This window comes from Sceloporus occidentalis, unplaced genomic scaffold (assembly GCF_023333645.1).
Source record: "Sceloporus occidentalis isolate IW3139 unplaced genomic scaffold, rSceOcc1.0.p SCAF_14, whole genome shotgun sequence".
NCBI lineage: Eukaryota > Metazoa > Chordata > Lepidosauria > Squamata > Phrynosomatidae > Sceloporus > Sceloporus occidentalis.
This window is the reverse complement of record NW_028316994.1, coordinates 4,448,338-4,468,043: the sequence shown is the minus strand read 5'-3', so window position 1 is coordinate 4,468,043 and position 19,706 is coordinate 4,448,338. Positions and strand designations below refer to the sequence as shown.

Here is a 19,706-nt window from a genome sequence, read left to right as displayed (position 1 = left end):
CCACTACCATACCCTTCTTTTGCGTCACGTCTTTTTAGATTGTAAGCCTGAGGGCAGGGAACTGTAATTAACAATTTGTAAGGCACCCTGAGAGCCTTTTTGGCTGAAGAGTAGGGTATAAATACTCCAAATGAATGAATGAATATAAATCCAGCTCCCAGGATCCCACACTGTTGGTCAAGATGGCTAAGGCTTTGGGAAGGTGAAGTCCAAAACACCTGGAGGACCAGAGTTTGGGAATCACTGTTCTACTGCAAGGTTAACTTGGGTGGAGGAATTTGTGAAGTGGAACCAAAGCCATTAACAAATAGCAAGATTGTAGCAGTCAATGAAAGCTGGATAAGGAAAGACCAATCAAAAGATGATTGCTACACTTACCTCACTTGTGAAGAGTTCGAACCCAGCCCTTGAAAGATTCTGAATAAAGTAGTTTAACATAGACCAGTCTTGTCCAAGGTACCAGTTGCTAAGAGCCAACTAAGGTGCAACCTGCTAGGAACTCAACTGTGTCTCAGAAGGCTCCTTTATGACTCAAACGTGACCAATCAGAATAGACCCACCCATTGGAGCATGAGTGTGTGGCTAAGCATACACAAAGCCACACCCCCTGCACTGATTGGCTGATATTTTTGCATGTCACAACAAACCAGACATTGGCTTCTGCCATGTTGGGTTTGAGCTTGTGGTGTCTGCTTGCTCTTTGGTCACTAGATCACAATGTCTCAACCCAGCCAAAGCTTGGAAAAGTAACTTTTGGTGGGCTACAACTCTTGAGAGTCCCCCGGGCAGTAATCTTAAAACAACGGGTTTTAAAAGCTCTGAAGTTGGCACTCTAGCTTTTAACAAAAGCCCCAAACCTTGAATTTTTCCACTGGCTTTTTGGTTTTGACATCAAGGTTTGTGATTTTTGGATGTCTGGTTAACTATCCCTTCTAGAACCATTGTATTAGGGTTTGTTTCTTGTTCTCCACAAGTGCAATGAACCAAAAAAGACTACTGATGGATTGTAGGTTTTTTTTTATTTATTTACAAAATGGGAGAATTAAAAAAGAACACACAGTCCCAAAATTTTTATGAACAAAATGTCACAAGACGAGGAGATAAGTGAAACTGTATGCGTACCTCATTCCACCTACCTGCTCGCCTTGGCATGTTTTCCCTCCCCATTCTACTGTATCAAACATCCATGTAGAATATATACATAAATACACAAATACAGCAAAGGTTAAAAGTAGGTTTTTCCATCAATCGTTCTACAAGATTCGACATGCAGACAGAACGTAAATCCATGACAATTGGTTTCCCTGGTCCTTCAATAACGTAATTATTTTGTACAGTTACCAAACTCAGCACGGGAGCAGGGCTCCAGGGAATGTAGCTCCATCCAAACCTTGAGAAAGCAGCATCAATGCATGAGTGCCCAATGCAAGCAAAGGATTTGTCCTTTCCTTTCAGATCAGTTTTAAGAGTTGCACACAAGTACAGCCAACCTGGTTGTTGGCCCCTCTGCAAGTGATATGGATGGAAAAGTCTTTTGCAGCTCTTCCTAGAGGCGCTTGAATGTCTATATAAAGAAATTCTATAAAAAGAATTTCTATACTGTGGGGAAAGTATCTTCAAGCCATGGGAGCTATCTGGGGGTTCAGAGTGCAGGACTAGTGGTTGACTAAAATTAGGCAGCAGAATTCCAACCCTGTTAAATAAGGCCTTTGCACCATGAAATCCTATCACAGTGACTTTGAGACAGCAATACAACAAGCTAAACACTGAAGTGGGTTGTAAGCAGAACTGGAGAAAGTTGCTTTTTGTACTATAACTCCCAGAGTTGCCCAACCAACATGGCACATGACCATGCTGGCTGGGAGATTCTGGGAGATACAGTCCAAATGAGCCTGTTTTCCAAGCTCTGGTTGCATAAATGTCATAGAACATATGAATGCCAGGCCTGGACACACAGAGAGAACCTTTGCACCAGTGCCTTCTTGGCATTGCATTCTGGGTGGACTCAGCAAAGCACACCCAAAAGGCATTGCTCAAAAACACAGTTCAACAGCCAGGGTGTCACTACCCTTCTAATTTTGTTGCCATAGTTAACATAACATTTCAAATTTAGATTTTAATTGCAGGTATATTTTGGTATCAAAAACCTCTAGGCTTAATACCCACACAATCCTTAGGGGATTTAAAACCAAGGCAAACTTCTTTCCCCTTTTTTAAAATAGAAAACAGAGTTAGTTTGTATGTTATCTTTTGAGACTTGTCAGATTCTAACAGTGTGTGGGTAATTTCCTGTCAAACAGTTCGGATTATACCGAAGCACACTCTGGGGTTGGATGTTAAGAGTTTGAACATCCAAGTAATATAAAAACACAGGAATGGCATCTTGCTTTATAGATTTGTTGCACCTTTTGTAAAGGCAAATGGCAGTATGGTTGTGGCTTTTGGAGATGAACTAAGATCTAAACAATCCATTTAGCTGCATGAAACTGAACACTCTTGTGGAGTACAGCACTTCCTATTTCTTTGCTTGTGCCAGCAATTCCTGCAGGTTTAGTTTCATTTACCAAGATAAGGGTAAGAAGGTTAGGTACGGAACCTCCCAAGGCACCATGCAAAATGCTGTTTTAAATCCCCGAAGTGGAATGGTTGCATTCAAGGGAATGATTTCCAACTTTGGGAACTGGTGAGTCTCCTTCTAGGAATAACGTGTGAGCTTGTCATAGTTGGGGCCAATGGTCCTACACAGAAACATCGATAGGGTCATGAGGCAGAGCTGTAGAAAGAGAGAGATCTTGTTAAAGGATAGGATGTTGCTGTCATGTGAAAAAGGCATGCTAGAGATCATGCGGGAAGGGATCCAAAATAAAACAGACACTATCTTCATTATTTGCAACAGCCCCGAGCCCTGGAATCTAGAAAAGTTGCTAAATGTGATATCTGGCTTTTAATCTTTAAATCATCTTTCCCTAATCTGCAGTTTTGCAGTTGTTGTGCACAAAAATGACAGAACCCCTAACCATCAGCCTGAATGAGTGGACTTAATGGGAATTGTTATCCAAAACATCTGGAAGGTGCCAGGTTGGGGAAGGCTGTTTTAAACAGATAAGGAAGAAAGGAGACACGGAAGAGATGAGAATTACACAGTAAACACCTTTTAAGGAAAGGGAGTAGTAATTCAAGGTGTAAAGATTTTCCCATTTTCTTGCTCCCCAGAAATAACCACTCTTCACTGTGAACTCCCTGTCGCATTGTAATGTTTTTAAATTCTTTATTGCTCTTTGCTGTGTGCTCACTCCCTAGCTTCCCTGTTGGCTGCTCAGATTCACTTCTAATTAGATCCAGGGACTAGACAGATGGCACACTTCCTCTTCTTTCCCTTTGGGGCCACCAAAGTTCTTTTCACCAAACAGCAGACAAGACAGATAGAGGCACTTTACCTGCAAGCAGGAAACAGGGTAGTGGGGGGAAAGAGGAGGTGCTGATGACAGACAGATTTGCAACAGCTAAATCCCCATTTCTGCAGAAGAGAGAAAGCTCAGCCCTCCTGCTTTGCCTGGAGTCATTACCTTGCCAGTACTCCAAGTAGAAATCCCTGTGCAGCCCAGAAGGATTTAAAAAATGGTAATTAAAAGAGAGATAAAGCAGGTATGGGAGAGTTAGTATGTGGGAACAAGGGAGTCACCGGAAAGAAGAATAAGACATGCACATGCTAGATCTGCTGAGCATCATTTTTGGTAGCCTATCAGACCAAAAGAGATTCATAGACACTCATGGTTGGCATGTGCAGAGAACCACAAGACAAGCAGCTGTGTGCATGACTGCAGCAGCCTCGGCACCATTCACAAACGCATGCAAACAGCCTGCAACTGGCTTTAGAACAACTACCATAAAAAACAGGGACTACAAACAAGCCACTCACCATATGCTGTTGGATTACAACTGCCAGAAGCTCTGTCACCAACCCTAGACATGGTGAGGAGCAATGGGGGTTGCAGTCCAACAATGTTTGGAAGGCCACAATCAAAAAGGATAGCTGCTACTTTTTGAGAAGGAGGAAGAACGGCAGAGCCAGAATCTCTCCTGCCCAGTCTGGGTGGCCAGGAAGTATTCAAACAAGAGAAGGAACTTGAAACACTCCTTTTTAAAATTTAGATCCATGCCACTAATCAATGCTATATAGACCTTCCAAATGCAAAGGTGATTTAGCCTTCAATGGTCAGACATACAGGCTGGGTTTCCCCAAATTGTATAATTCAGGCAACACTAGGCTTCCTAAGTTAATACCCAGACCCTGACCATATGCCATGCGTTCAAGTTTTCAACACTGATAGCTGACCTAGCAGTAGTGTTTGTAGTTGTTTTTCCTAAAAACCAATGGAAAGCAGCAGAGAACAGCAGAGTCTTCCAAATTAACTGTTCCCTGGAAAAACAAGCCACAATTGATATAGTAAAGCAATCCAGATTGCAATAACAAATCCAATTGATATAGCAAAGAGGAATCCCTCATGCCCAGGAAGACAAAATCTCCAATGCTGGCTGGGGACATGGAAATGTTAGTACAACCTATCTGGGAAGCATTTGAGAACTCAAGAGAATCACACACCTACAACAAACACTGGTGCAAACACAAATGCAACCAACATAAAATGAAGCATGGAGTAATGCAACCCTCACATCATGCTGGCAGACATAAATGCATGTAAAAAGATATGCCAGAAAGCAGAATACATCCATGCAAGTATACAAATGCATTGCTAAGTGCCACCTGCTAGAGAAGTAGAGGATCTCCTCGGAGCCACCACTGTGCAAATCCCTATGCTCTATGACACTGATCAGTAACCTGCACAGCAGCTGGAGGAACTATAAGAAAGTTCAGTATGAGGAGAGGAAATTTCAGATCCAATTTCTTTCACACATTCATACATACATACATACATACAATTCTGCAATCAAACAGCAGCATTTTAGGGGGCAAGATTAGAGCTATACAACTGACACTGCCTGAGGATTTACTCATGATAATCTTCTGAGGGCACATTCTTTGTGTTGCAGAATTGTCATATTTGCCCTCCTATTTAATATTAAAATACCCTTGGTTATCTAGCAACTATAGCAAACAACCACCCTAACTTATACAGTCGCCTTTCCTTTTTTGCGAGGGATCCATTCCAGACCCCTTCACAAAAATGGAGATTCACATATTCAAGCCCCAAGCACGCACCATTCATTCCCCCTCTGTTCATTCCTTGCACATAAGTGAGGGATGTGAGTCTGAAGACCACGAGAACAGAGGGAAAACACAGAAGACAGAAGAACTGCAGGCCTAAGAAGCATCTGTTCTTCTCCTAAAAGAGCAGGGCTGGCCCTACCATTAGGTAGTGAGACAAGACACCATGAGCAGCTAGTTTGGAGTATCACATGTGTCACTTCATATGTTACTTAATTTTGTGCTGCATTTTTAGTGCCAGACGAGGAAAGAGAGATGTGTAGGATTTTCACCTTCCATTTAAAAAAACAAAAAAACAGGACTGGACTGGACTTGGAATCCTCAGCCACCTGGAAGCTGCATCTGAAAAAGGAACTTCTCCAAGCTCTGAGTTCAACTGCAGCCCCAACTGTGGTTCTGCAACTGCACCATACGCCTTGCTAGTCAAGATCTCTTACCTCAAGGAGGGCAATCCCAAGGCAGATCCCCACAATGGTGATGATATTATTGGTCAGCCAGACTTCAACGCTATTTATGCAGCCCTACAATGGGACAAAATCTGGTTTTAAAAGTGGAGAACAAGAGTACTGTCAGATCAAGCCTGGCATCCTGCTTCCAATAGCATGCAATCCAGTTTATGCAGGAAGCGCCCAAGCAGGACATGACAGGATTAGCCTTTTCGATCCCAGATTCCAACCCCAAAACTCCGAGAACATGGAAACCTCATATAATTAGTACAGCCAATAGCCACTGTTAGTCCTATCCTCCTTGTAGCCCTTTCCCCCCCTCTACCTGTGGCTTTTAAAGCCACCCATGGCAAAAGCATCATGTGGCAATGAATTCCATAAACTCATTAGGCATTGTGTGAAGAGCTGCTGCTTCTGGTCTGTCCTGAACGCACTGCCAATTAATTTAACTGGTCCAACTGAGCTTCTAGAAGTGTGTGTGTACTTTCCTTTCCTGCCTCCCTCCTTCTTTCCCTCTCCTTCTCTCTGTGGAGAAAGCAACAATCTCTCTCTCCATCCATTTCCTCCTGCCCACACAGCATTTCCTAAACCTCTGTCATGCTCCCCCATCCCTTAGTCATGAAAAAATGAAAATGAAAAAAACTTAGAACGGGAAGTTCAATGCAGCTGTGAGTTTTCTTCTCTTCCCCACTCAGCCACTCACCTCCTTGTAAACTGCCCATGCTCCCAGAGCCTTGCAGAAGCCTGGAGGCTCAATGCTTGCTGTCTGGTTGGTCTCTGGAAGGCCAGACTGAGAGGTGTTGTAACAGGAGCAGGGATAGAGGTCAGAGGCATTTTTGACTTTGCTGTTCTCCTTCCAGTCCCTGTAGGACATCCATCCGCAACACTGGAGCTAGGGGTTTTAAAAAGGGGTAATGGGTTGAACATAATGAAGAGGAGCAGGTAGAGGAGGGGAGATAATGGAGTATTACACCATCTGAGAAGTGTCAGAGTTGTCCCTTGTGCAGGATCTGTTGCCTCTTGTCTTCCCACCACACTGAAAGCCACTGCAGGGAAAAGAACCAAGGTATGGCCAGGAGACCTGCGATGTTGCTGCATGGCTGTAGCTAAGTAGATCTGGGTCAGATCAGTATGTGGATGGAAGATCTCTATTTTAAGCTCCGTTGTGAAAGGCAGGAAAGTTATAAATAAAAATAATGATAATGGGTTGGATCCAGGCTTCATCTTATTTAGCAGAAGAAAGGATCCAGTCCAGTTAAAATACTTATGGTGATAGTGGGTGACTTCCAGCAGCCTGAGAATCACATTCACCCATCCCAGAAGGCAATAATGGGGACTCCTTCAAACTCTCCCTCTCCCACACACACACATTTTGGAGGCTCCAAGCAACCCCAGATGTTAAATACCATTCTCTAGGGCAATGAGTCCCAACCTTTTCTATGCCCTACATCCCAAGGGAATGCTTGGTTAATGTCTGAACTCCTCACAAAACTAATATCACATTTGAAGATGTTGAAATCTAATTTCTAACTTCAGAAGTGCAAATTGAACCACTTACAATAACGTGGGTGAAAAAACTGAACTTAAAAAAATTAGCATTTAACTCAGTGCATAAAATGCCAATGTAGACTGAGTGATCAGATTCTAATTTATTCAGAAGAAAATTGTAAACAACTGTAAACTGTAAAGTGCTCTCCTTTTGATTAAATAAATGATTGGAGTACTATCTATGCAACACAGCCACCTACTACTACTTCTCAAGGCACACTGGGAACTGGCTGAGGAGTGACTTGTCACTCAGTCAGCATTGAAGGAAACAAACCAGTCGCCGTACCCCCCTGAAATTCCATCTTGCACATCCTGAGGGTGTGGGCACCCTGGTTGCAAACCACTGCTCTTCGGGAATGCAGCAGAGGATTTTCCTATATTCCCCCACCCCACTCTCAGTCACTAAAAAGCCGCTCAGAGGACTAAAATATGACACTCCCCCGTATAGGCAAAATGGCCTACTGTATCCTCTAGACAAGTGTTGTTCAAACAGATGGGTTCCAACAAAGAATGAAACAGTTGTAGTCAATGGGTACAAATATGGTCCTGGCTCTTGACACAGTGAGAGGAGGGGGAACCCTACCCGTCTCCCACATCTGATAGTTCATGAAGCGATGCCCTAGAGCAAAGGTGGGCACTGGGGTCAATTTTCCTTCCTCTACCAGACTCATGAGCCACATACATCCCAATAGTATACCCCATACTTCTATCTTTCCTGGTGTTCTTCCCAAAATGTCTGAATGTGATATTGTGTCAACTCCTTTCCTGTTGCCATTTTGAGAAGGACTCAAATGAAAATAGTGGTATTTGAGAATGCCGGGGAGAGGGGTCCTGAAAGGTTTCTGTGTGAGGCTGAGGGTGTTTTAATGGATTTGGGGGGAATTCTGTGATGTTTGATAGTGAAACCCTCCCAAAAAAGTTTTTTTTTAAGTGAGGAGCTTCAGGCAACTATTGAGGGGCTTCTGGGGCTGGATTGGATTTTGCACACCCCTGCGCTACAGGATGCTACTGGCTGTTTGGGGCAAAATAAACGTGTCATAATGCAGGTCACACTTTGCCCATCCCTGAAATAAAAAGTCTAAAATTAGGACTATCCACAAACAAGACCACAGCTAGTAGGTGGTGTCTATGGGATAAGGCAAGGACTGACAATGGTGTCTTTTGAGATTTTGTTGCACTACAACTCCCATAACCCCTTGCCTTCGCTATGCTGGCTAGGACTGATAGGAGCTTTAGTTCAAGAAAATCTGGAGAGCCACAAATTCTTCAGCCTTGGGGCGGATGAAAGTAGGGGGAATAATTTTTTCTTCAGGTGAGCATTTTACCTGCTTTTGCACAAAATCCCAGCTCTCATCATGATCCGAGTAAGAATCTTTTGTTCCATATGTTTCAATTATGCCATTTACATATTCTCCAACTCTTTTCCTGAGCTGAAGAAGGAAGGAAAAGAAAGGTTAAAAAAAGGTCTTTCACTATTGCAAAAGTAGGCATAATTACATTCAAGTCACATGCTCTCAGCCTCAGGGGAAGGCAATGACAAACCTCCCCTGAACTAATCTTGCCAAGAAAATCCCATGATACTCCCCTTAGGGATGCCATAAGTCAGAAATGATTCGAAGGCACAGAGCCACAACAATTATCATGCCAAGTCCCAAGTCCCCATGCTGGCATGACCACAAAGACAGGCAAACTGGCTAGCCTGAGTCTAGGACAGAGTTTGGAAAAGTTACTTTTCTGGATTACAATTCCAACAATCCCCTAGCCGAGATGGCAAATTACTATGTAACCAGGAGCCATATGATGCTAGCTGGGGGATTTTAGGAGTTGTAATGTAGTTTGAAAAAACATTAATCTCTGGTGTTGGTTGCTTCTGTGCTAGCTGCCCAGTTTTAAGCAAAGAAAGCCCCTGCATGTAAATTGACAGATAACTCTGCATAGCAAGCCTGCCCTGGATCCACATTGACCTCATGAACGTCCAAACAGACTTCATCGCAAGAGCAACCATTTTTCCTCTTTACAAGAGGCACCAGCGCTGTCTAACACTGATTACAATAATCACAAAACCACATCTCCCCCACCCTCCCATCAGACCTGCAGAGTGCACAGCTGGCCTTTGTGGTAATCACACAATTACATCTCCCATCCTGGAGGAGTTTAAGGTTTAAAAGGAACATGGTAGCCTCTAGAAGTTGCTGCACTGCAGCTCCCATGATCCCTCCCAAGGTCTGCTGATTTCATCTGAGTTTTACCTGTTAAAGATGAGGAGGAGTCACAATTATCCCACCCTAAATGAGATGACAGTTTGTTTGGGAGAGTTTGTCTTGCAAGGCCTCCCAAAACCTTCTGGGGGCAATTTCACATGTTAGGCACACAAATGGCATTTTACCCAATCTGAGAGGAGAGAAATGTGATGAGTCTGTCCCTGCACCTACCAAAAACTGGGCTCCCCGGGGACACAAAACAGCCTTGAGGCTCCATGCAGTCCATAAACTGTAGTTTTCCTACATGAAAGTCTTAGGTACAGCTTAGGAAAGGTGCTTTTTGGGCTATAACTCCCCAGAACACCAACCAGTAAGAACGCTTGTCATATTTGTTGGGGTTGTTTTTTTTAACTGTAGGCCTAAATACTGTACGCTAAAGGCATCAGATCCTGTCTGATTTTGGAAGCTATCCTTCTTAGTACTTGGATAGGAGACTGCCAATGAATACCAGGTGCTCTAGGCTATATTTCAGAGGAAGGAACTGGAAAAACCACCTCTGAGTATACCTTGCCTAAGAAAACTATATTAAATTAATGGGATTACATAAAACCACAGGCGACTTGAAGGCACATCCACCCACACATATAATCTAAAGACGTCATTTTTCCATGCTCCAGACTTGGGGTGTTTTGAGACAGAGGAAGATCAAAGCCTCATCTGAGAGGACAACCAATTGTTGATTGCTTGAAGTTTTTTTTTTAAAACATGCCCAATAAATGAACTGCATCAATATGCTGGGTGCCTAAGGAAAAAAGTTTAAAACAAATGTAAAACCTGTTTGAAGCCACAGAGGGAGAACAAAAACCTGCATTGGAGACAGGGCCAGAGGAACAAGGATGATTAGAAGCCCCATGTGCCTCCAGCCCCAAAAAATCTCACACCCATTCCTGGAGGGAGGCACACCTATCTTCTTCATGACTTTGCTCCTTCCCGCCTCCCTGATTCCTCTCCCAGCCTTGAGTCACAAGCACAAGCAGAAGGAGACTGAGAGATCACCTGGCCTGAACAGTCTCTCCAACTCCGCATGGCTTGGTCATTCTTCCCCACCCAGTTCCCTAAGCTGGGCAGGGCAGAAACTGAGGCTTGGTCTATACCAGGGTGGGGAAAATGAGGCTCACAGGTTCCTCATAGCTGCATAAAGCTGTTTCTAAAGTCCCTGGAGATTCCTAGCACCTACTTTCTTTTCAAAATAACATTTTAAATTAGAGAGAGAATGTTTGTCCCAAATGATCCACAAAGGATATAGGAGCAATTCCACCCCATTTTCAAGCTGGGGATTCAACCTGGTGAAACTGCCATCATGTTAATTGGGGGCATTTTGGGTCCAAAATTTTTGATTAAAAATTTTCAAGACCAAAGAGGGTTTCTGACCTTCCAAAGTCCCTTGGGAAGCCAATGGAGCTCTTCAAAGTCCCTTGATAGTTGCCTCCTGCAATAACAATTCTATCCCTGCAAATGATATTTTCCTTCAGTCCCCCAATATCCAGCACTACAGAGAAGGAGGCACTGAAAATCATTGACACCTAGAATTCTTACATTTGCTGTGTTCGCATTTCCTGTTTAACTATGCTTTGCCTTTTTGGATGTCTCAACTACTGAAGTTTTGAAAGTTACTGCGTACTCTCCAACTGTCCTGATTTGGCAGAGACAGTCACAATTAACCCTCTGCCATTCCACTTTTTCAGTTGTGTTTAAAATGTCCCAGTTTCTCTCTCCTGCTCCTTTGTGAGATGTCAGAACAGATGGTTTAGTTTCACAAAACAGTGGTGGAGCACATTTTCTGAAGACGGAACACTTTCCCCATTGTCAAGACATAAAAGTCAGAGCAAAATCTGCCCACAGGAAATGCATTAGACTAGAACTTGGAAAATTATACAATGAAACTTTCAAAAATGGTGCACAGATGCAGCAGACTGAGGGCATGGATGATGGGAGATTGGTCTAACAAATCTAAAGGGCCACATGTTCTCCTTTGGAGGAAGGTTTGCTCTCAGTCCTGTCACATGCCCTCCCATGGGAAGCCATGCTGGCTCCTCTCTGCTCTCCTTCTGCTGTAATGCAAAGCCCCTTTTATAAATTAACTTAAATTTATGCTAATTTAACCATCAATTTGTTGTTGTGAACAGTTTTTAATGTGTATATATGCTCCTGCACCATTTTCTTCTCTTATTTGTTTTAAATGCTTTTACATTATTTTTGATTCAGTGCTATTTTGATCTGATAGTAAAAAGTAATTTTAAAAATTAAACTATTATACGTGTTTATATTCCATATTAGCCATATTCTCTTGCAGTCTGTGTTGTTATTCATTTTGGGCCCCACACTGTGGGACAGGCAGGATATGAAACATAAGAAGAATAAAGATGGAACAATTTAATCTATTTTTTTTTTTTTAAAAGACAGAATAGTTATAGTTTAGAGTTTAGCAGAAGAACCTGCCATCGGAAAGATGTAAAATCCTGACCTCAGGGACTCGGGAGGGGGAAGAAAGTACACAAATGGTTTTATTCCTCAGGGTGAGGAGGGAAGTTTTTCCCCATGAGACACACACACCAAGGTTACACACTTTCTCCCCTAACTTGTGATACAAACTCACCGTGTTCTGCTGTGTATAGATCAGGATCCCAATGGTGATCTGAGCAACAAAAAGAAGCAGCAGGAAAGCGAAGTACTGTTGACAGAGAAAACAAGAGAGACCAGCAAAACTCAGCTATCAGGTTTTACAAAGCTGCTACAACTTTCATACCAAATTAACTTTTTATTTTTACTATTGCCTTTCACTGCATCTGTATGTGTCTTGATGTATATGGATGCATATGGATGGATGTATATGTATATATACACACACATTTCACATAAATATGTACATAAATGTGCATGTAAACACACACAAACATACAATATCTGCTGAAAAAATGCCCCAGAGTGCTTCCAAGGGGAAATAAAATTGTATCATCTAGAAATAAACGGCAGAAGAAAATGAGAGAGACTGTTTAAAAAGAGGTCCAAGATTTTTCTGAGGTTCATTTAAAATAGCTCCCAAAACTAAGAAACCTTTCAGGTTTCCCACATCTCTTCAACCTAGATGTTGCAAACTCTATAATAGCCCTTTTTTACTTTAAAGGCAGGCAGCTGTTGTCTTCCAGATGTTTTGACTTATCATTCCTTCCTACTTAGAAAGCTCCAGAAACCTGGCTCCCCATATCTCCCCAGATGATACTTACAAATCCCAGCATGCACTTGACTTCCTTGAGGGAGCCTAGGCATCCAAGGAAACCCATCAACATTGTGAGGATGCCAACGCCACAGAAAATATAGGACCAGACCTTTAGGGCATAATATGATGATCCTGTGGAAAGAAAAGCAGACAAGTCAATCCAGACCAACCTGAAAGAGAACCCAAGATGGAAAAGGCTTGTTCTTGTGTGCCTTCAAATCATACATGGGACTTTCTGGGGCTGAGAGTGTGTGACTGACCCAGTGGGTTTCTATGGCCGAGCAGGGAATCAATCCCTGGTCTCCAGAATCCAAGTCCAACATTCAAACCACTACACCATACTGGCAAAGGTAGTGGAGATTGTTTCAAAGATATTCCTCTTTTTTCCAGAACTTGGAAAAGCTAATTTCTTGACTATAACACCCAAATAGCAAGCCCATGCCAGGAAATTCCAGAAGTTGCAGTCAAAAAACAGTTTTTTCAGATCCTTTTCAAAGTACTTGAAATCTTCTGCAAGAATTGTCATGTTCTTTCAGTTCTTAAAATGAGAAGATGAAGGATCTGACACGGACCACAGAATGGGAAGTGAAAAATATGACAGATGTTTTGAAGGCTCATTTTTGGTTCCCCCAATTCTCTCCCAGTGGGCTAAGAGGGTAAGGGGCTAGTACTGTTTAGGTCTTTAGGAGCAGTATTGTTTGGGAATATTAGCAAATCTAGGAAAAGATGAAAAGAAAAGTACAGTGTGCCAGTCCCATCCGATGGCAAGCCCCGGATGTTAAAATGGTGGGTGCATCAGTGGCACTTGCTCAGTGCCACGTGCAAGAGCACACAGCCATTGAAGCAAATGGGACTTGAGGTCCTGAGGTTTTTCCCTTACGTGGGGGAAGGGGTATCCGGAATGGATCCCCCACATATGCTAAGGGTGCACTGTATGTTTGATGGGACTGAGAATCCTCTATACTCACCAAGAACAGAAGCAAAATTATTTCGGTCAAAAAGGATCCATAAGCCAAAGCTGAAGAGAAGACTTCCGAGCATCTGGAGAGGATGGAGGAGAGGAAGGAGAAAATGTTTTAACATAACAAATGTATGTTACAAGATATTGCTTCAACATTTCTTTCATTTTTCTCTCATCTTTTCATTTATGTTATTAACCACCCTGTGGATGAGACATATCCAGAACTCCCTGTCCTCCACTGCTCTGCTTAGGTCCTGCAAATTCATACCTGTGGTCTCTTTAACAGAGTCCTTCCTTCCATCATGTGGCTTTCCTCTCTTTCTTCTTCCTTGCACCTTTCCTAGCATTATTGTTTTTTCCAATGAGTCATGGCTTCCCATGATGTCACCAAAGTACAACAGCCTCAAGTTTAGTCATCTTGGCTTCCAGGGAGATTTCTGGCTTGATCTGTTTTAGGACCCATTTGTTTGTCTTTTTGGCTATCCCCAGAGTGCTTAGCACTCTTTTCCATCACCACATCTCAAATAAATTGATTTTCTTCCTATCTGCTTTTCTTAACTGTCCAGCTCTGGCATCCATGCATGGTTACAGGGAATACAATGGCTTGTATGATTCTAACTTTTGTGGTCAGTGGTATATATTTACATTTTAGGATCTTTTCTAGTTATTTCATAGCTGCCTTTTTCATATCCTCCCACAAATGGGGAACTCTAGGAGCACATGAGGATCATACCCAGGGATCCATTTAGCCTGGCCTTTGGCCTGCGCCATGCCAATTACTCACAAAAAAGAAGAGGTTGAAGATGAAGAGGAAGTACTTTATGACGCTGAGACATCCTTTGTGGGACATGGTGGCTTCCTGTAAGGAGAAGACGGAGAAGAGGGTTGCTGTAGAGAAACAGAAAATGCAAATTCAATTCAGTCTAGTTTAGCTGGGGCCCATTCTCATCCTGATCTCATTGTAGTCCAACTCATTCCTTTGTGATTTTCTTTTTAAAAATGCCTCCTAAAAAGATGGGGCCTGGGTCTTTATCTCTGGCATGAGGTCACAATCATGGCTCACATGGTTGCTTGGGAAACAAAGTCTCTCATCTTTGGAGCTAGTTTCATTCCAGCACTTGAAATACAGCCTATGCCATTTGGTCTTTCTTGGAGGTATCCCATTCAAGTGCTACCTAGGGCTGGCCACGCTTAGCATACAAGATCAGACAGGATCTGGTGCCTTTATGGTATTTAGGCACTCCAAAGCAGCTTTTAAATGCATAACCAGCCACTGTAGCCATGCCTTCAAAAGCAGCTCAAGCTATACAGCAGCATGTTGTTTGTTGTTGTTTGCCTTCAAGTTGCTTCCAACTTATGGCAACCCTAAGGTGAACCTATCATGGTGTTTTCTTGGCAATTTTCTTCAGAGGGAGTTTACTGTTGCCATCCTCTGAGGCTGAGAGAGTGTGACTTGCCCAAGTTCATCCAGTGGGTTTACATTGCTGAGCCAGAACTCAAACCCTGGCCTCCAGAGCCCTAATCTAACACTCAAACCATGCATTATCTTTATTACTATGTTGTGGAAAGCATAATTTGTTAGTCCAAGGCTGCTTTTCCCTCTGATCATTTGGTGATCATTCATTACACACACCCCTCCTCCACAAAACCACAGTCTCTATCTGACTGCAAGAATCAAGGCATGGAATTTATAGAAGCCTGTCATCTCTGCCTGTTGCCTCCTCCAAGACCTACAGTTAGTGCATGTATATGTTAAATTTATACCTCCTACATAACATGGCTCTCCTCCTCCTTCCAATGGTATTCTCACAACAACCCTGCAAGTCAGGTCAGGCTGAGTGAGAGCAACTGGCCCCAAATCACCCAACGAATTACGTGGCTCAAGAAGGATTTGAAGCTGAATTTTCCAAGGAGTTTATCAAACAAGGGAAATTGGAAGTATAATCCAGTGGCAATCCGAACGCAATCATGGGGTTTAATGTTATTGCGTGATAGACTACCACACGCAAATTCAGGCAATGGCATGCTATTTTCAGGCAATGCGGAGCCAGTCCAAATGTAATTTGCATTCACGTAAATTTGCTGAACTAGCGAATTCGCATGAATGCATTCTGGCCCCACTTTCTTTTCATTTGAAATTAAGAGAAATTCCTCACGTGTGATAAAGTCTCAGGTCTCAGTACTCCAAACACCACACCAACACTTTTAACAGTTCTGGCCAAAGGCTCAAAGCAAAGGCACCCAATATTAAGAACTATCCTGGTGTTTATTTTAAAATGTGGTAGACCATAGGGCTAGAGATAGGGGTCCTTTCACAAGTCTCTCATGTCATTGATTAATGAATTTTGCAAGAGGTCTGTTGGTTCTCAAGCTTTAGTCAGTCATGTATTTTGGACTTCAGCACCCAGAATCCCTGGCCATTAGCCAAACTGGCTGGGGCCTGTAAACTGAAATTCAAAACACTTGTAGGACCAAAGTCTGGGAAAACCAGCTCTAGTGGGTGTATCATATTCCACTTGTAACCCTCCTATGTTTTTCCACCACATCTCTCTTGTTTTCTTCCCACAAAATAAATAAATAAAGGAGAGGAATATGACATATACTTTAAAAACTTAAGAAGGACCACGTTTGCTCAGATCAGAGGCCTATCTAGTCTAGCAAACTTTTGCATACAAAAGGGCAGCTTGTTGCCTATGGGAATCTGACTGGCAGGCCACAAATCCAACTGTTCCTTTATCTCACATTTTCAGTGACTGAGATGCAGAGGCCTACCACTGCTGATAGCAGAGATGACTTACAGCCACCCTGATTAGTAGCCATTGATAAGCCCAAACCTCCATGAATTTATCCAGCCTCCTTTCAAAGCTTTCCAAATTGGCAGCCATCACTCATCTGAATTCCAGTTTTAACTCTGCACTCTGTAAAAAGAGGTGTTTCCTTTTGCACCACCCTGAGACATATGGTCCCCCAAAAGTAACTTTCCCAAGCCCTCCTCTCCTACTACGTCACCAGTTTCTACATTCACAAAGATGTTTCAAAGCTGAGCCTTGGCAACAAGACAAGGTGACATGATGTCTAAAGAGAGCAGAAGAGGAAGCGGTAAGCGGTGAGTTTCAAAGTTGCCATGCATCATGGATTCTCAGAAAGACAGGCTCACTTCCTGGGGTCTTCATGTAATTGATTTTAATCGTATTTTTCATGCAGCTTCACAAACTGCCATCTTGCCCAACAGACACTAAGCACCAACTCCCCGGCAGCTACTGATCTCCTATTTGATTGCTTGCAATAAAACAATATTTCTCATGCATTCATAACGGACTGCTTTGTACAATTATGTGGTTATTCTCCATCACCATCATATTTCCTTACAAACAAATATATACTCTCAATATTAGATAATACAGTGGGCCCTTCATATCCACTGAGGTTTGGTTCCAGAACCCACCGAGGATAACAAAATCAAGTCCCAATAAACACTGTGGCATAGTAAAATGGTGTCCCTTATATAAAATAGCAAATAGCTTTTTGGAATATTTTTAAACTGTGGATGGTTGATAAAGAAGCCATAGATATGCAGGGCTGAGTGTATGTGCAAACCTCACCTCTCTCCACACTTTCATTGATACAATTATTTCTACATACATTTACTTTATGCAGACATTACAGAAACATTCAGCACTATCTAGGTTTGTCCATACAGCTTTTTCATGTCTGCAGTTGGTGGTGTTGTCTTTTTGTTTGTTTTTTGGTTTATTCACGCCCTAATTCAGACAAGACATTTGGAGCTAGGCTCATCTTCATGCATACAAAAAAGGGTGTGCAATCTCTACCACTTATGTAACCCCCTCCATGACACATTTATATGCATGAGAACTTCTTGGGTTGCACAATGGCTTCTCGGATTGTGCGCACAAGTGTGGTCTCTGACATGCATATTCACAACCGATACTTGGCCCTTTGTAGTGCTAATGCACACCAGCTTTCATCCACACAGACATGCACACTGGGCATTTTTACCTACTTGTTTCAAATATTTCCATACTGCCTTTTGAAGCAAAGCCTCCCTAGCCTTTGAATTTTCTGTGCAGCAGTCATGCACATATTTAGACAAAGTCTGAAAAATGTTTTTTCAGGAGGGACAAAGACTCCCAGTATCCCCTACCCAGCATCACCAGGGGCTATACTGTCTGCAGGGCTGTGGAAGTTATCCTCCCGAAGAGTAACTTTCCCAAATTCTGTTTAGCTTGCCTGAACATGCAGTTATGGACAAAAAGGTTATGCAAACCGAGACAGATTAACACACTTAGGATCCCTTGTATTCTCATATTGTGCCAATGTTCCCCATCTCTCCCCATACTCAAACCCAGACCACTTCTGACCCCCCTACACTCCACATATCTTCCAGCTTCCAAAACTCTCAGTGTGCCAGTTTCATTCGCAAAACAGATCCATAATCAAACTCACCTTACATCAGGCTGCACCCAAAACACCCCATACCTACACCCCATTATTCTCTTCTCCAGTATCCACAAGGGAACTTATTCAGCCCAAGAGGACATGGGTATTCATCTGTGGGGCACATTAATGGGGTAGACCAGGCTGGAAGTCTGTTAATAGCTATGGGGTCCCTACACACAGAGCCAGTGCAGCATAGCGGTTTGAATGTTGGACTGTGACTCTGGAGACCAGGGTTCGATTCACCGCTCAGCCATGAACACCCACTATGTAAATCTGGCCAAGTCACACTCTCTCAGCCTCAGAGGAAGACCATGGCAAACCCCTTCTGAGCAAATCTTGCCAAGAAAACCCCATGATCAGTTTGCCTTAGGGTCACCATACGTCAAGAACAACTTGAAGGCACACAATAACAACACACATCCCACTAACCTTTTCTCATCACATATTTCCAGCCACGTCCTACCCCATTCGTGTGCCCCACTGATGAATATTCATGTCTTCTTGGGAATGGGTGACCAGACCTCCTTTTATTCCAAGGCATCTCCAACATTTCAACCTTCTGTCCAGGAGGAATTCCAAAATCTCCTCCATTTTGAGCATGACTAAGAGGCAGTAATTTATATTTCTATGATTGATTTGAGCTTTTCTTTGGGAAATGTCCTCCATTTTTCTTCAATGCCCTATATTTTGAAGTGCCTTGTCCTTTTTTAAAAAAAATATTAAGAATAAATTAAACGATAAAAAATTATAAATAAACAACTCTTCATTGAGTTTGTCAATGTATGTCAATGGCAAAAGCCTGTTTAAACTCCTTACAATGATGGGTGTCTTCTTAACTGGTGCCTTGTCCCCCTTTGAGGTCAGGACATCTGGTCACCTTGCTCTTGAGCCAAATTCTCTTGGGGATCCTGGAGAAGGGCATTTGGAAAATCTGGGGTAGGGAACCAAGAGTTGTTCCCCCAATCCATCCCACTCCAGATTGCTCAGACAAGATCACTCCAACTCATCCCCATTCTGTATAACCTTCTGCACTCCAGCCTTTTCCTTAGTATCAGATCTGAATGGCTTACCTTAAGATGATCAGTTTCCAGGGATCCCTTTTTCCTCTCTCTCTGTTCTTTTGCTGGAGCTGCTCTTCCGATGCAATTCACCCCCAAGTACTGTACTCTCTCTTCTCTTTCCACTCCCTCCTTCTTTTTCTTTTGAAAGTACAAAGTTTCCAAACTTCACCCCAAAGAGCCCACCTCCTTCATGGGCCTTTCTCGTTCCTGATTGGTCCCTGGGAAGAAAAAGAAGAAGAAGAAAAGGAGGCGGTGTGCATATATTAATAATTAATAGATGCCAAAGTTCCACCCACTGCTTAGAGTTTCCAGCCAAGCTTTCCAAGGCTGGGGTTTTCTTTGCTCATTAAGGTGGAACCTTTCCTTTAGGGTATTTTTGGGGGCACATGACATTTCTTTTCAGCACCCTCAGCACCCAGGAAGGGATCACCTCCTTTTTAAAAACTAGGTTTACACAAAACTAGGGCCTCATTCCCACTACCTTTTAAACCGGATCACAAATCGGTTTAAATGACTCTGGTTCGCAC

At 42.8% G+C, this 19,706-nt stretch overlaps 1 protein-coding gene across 3 annotated transcripts; it reads right to left on the bottom strand.

Annotated features, from left to right (window-relative positions):
• Positions 1-1,002: 1,002 nt before the first annotated feature.
• Positions 1,003-19,377, bottom strand: CD37 (CD37 molecule). Of its 3 annotated transcripts, none has more exons than XM_089480217.1 (9): positions 19,189-19,377; positions 14,445-14,548; positions 13,668-13,740; positions 12,707-12,831; positions 12,079-12,153; positions 8,547-8,651; positions 6,377-6,565; positions 5,665-5,748; positions 1,003-3,437 (listed from the first exon to the last, which is right to left on the bottom strand). In XM_089480217.1, the coding sequence occupies exons 2-9, from the start codon at positions 14,508-14,510 to the stop codon at positions 3,333-3,335; spliced, it is 822 nt and encodes a 273-aa protein (XP_089336343.1). In that variant the 5' UTR covers positions 14,511-14,548; positions 19,189-19,377; the 3' UTR covers positions 1,003-3,332. The 3 variants fall into 3 exon arrangements, with proteins under 3 accessions (XP_089336343.1, XP_089336341.1, XP_089336342.1); XM_089480215.1 differs by having other exon boundaries at positions 1,003-2,773; XM_089480216.1 differs by having other exon boundaries at positions 1,003-2,773; positions 14,445-14,519.
• Between the last annotated feature and the right edge of the window lie 329 nt (positions 19,378-19,706).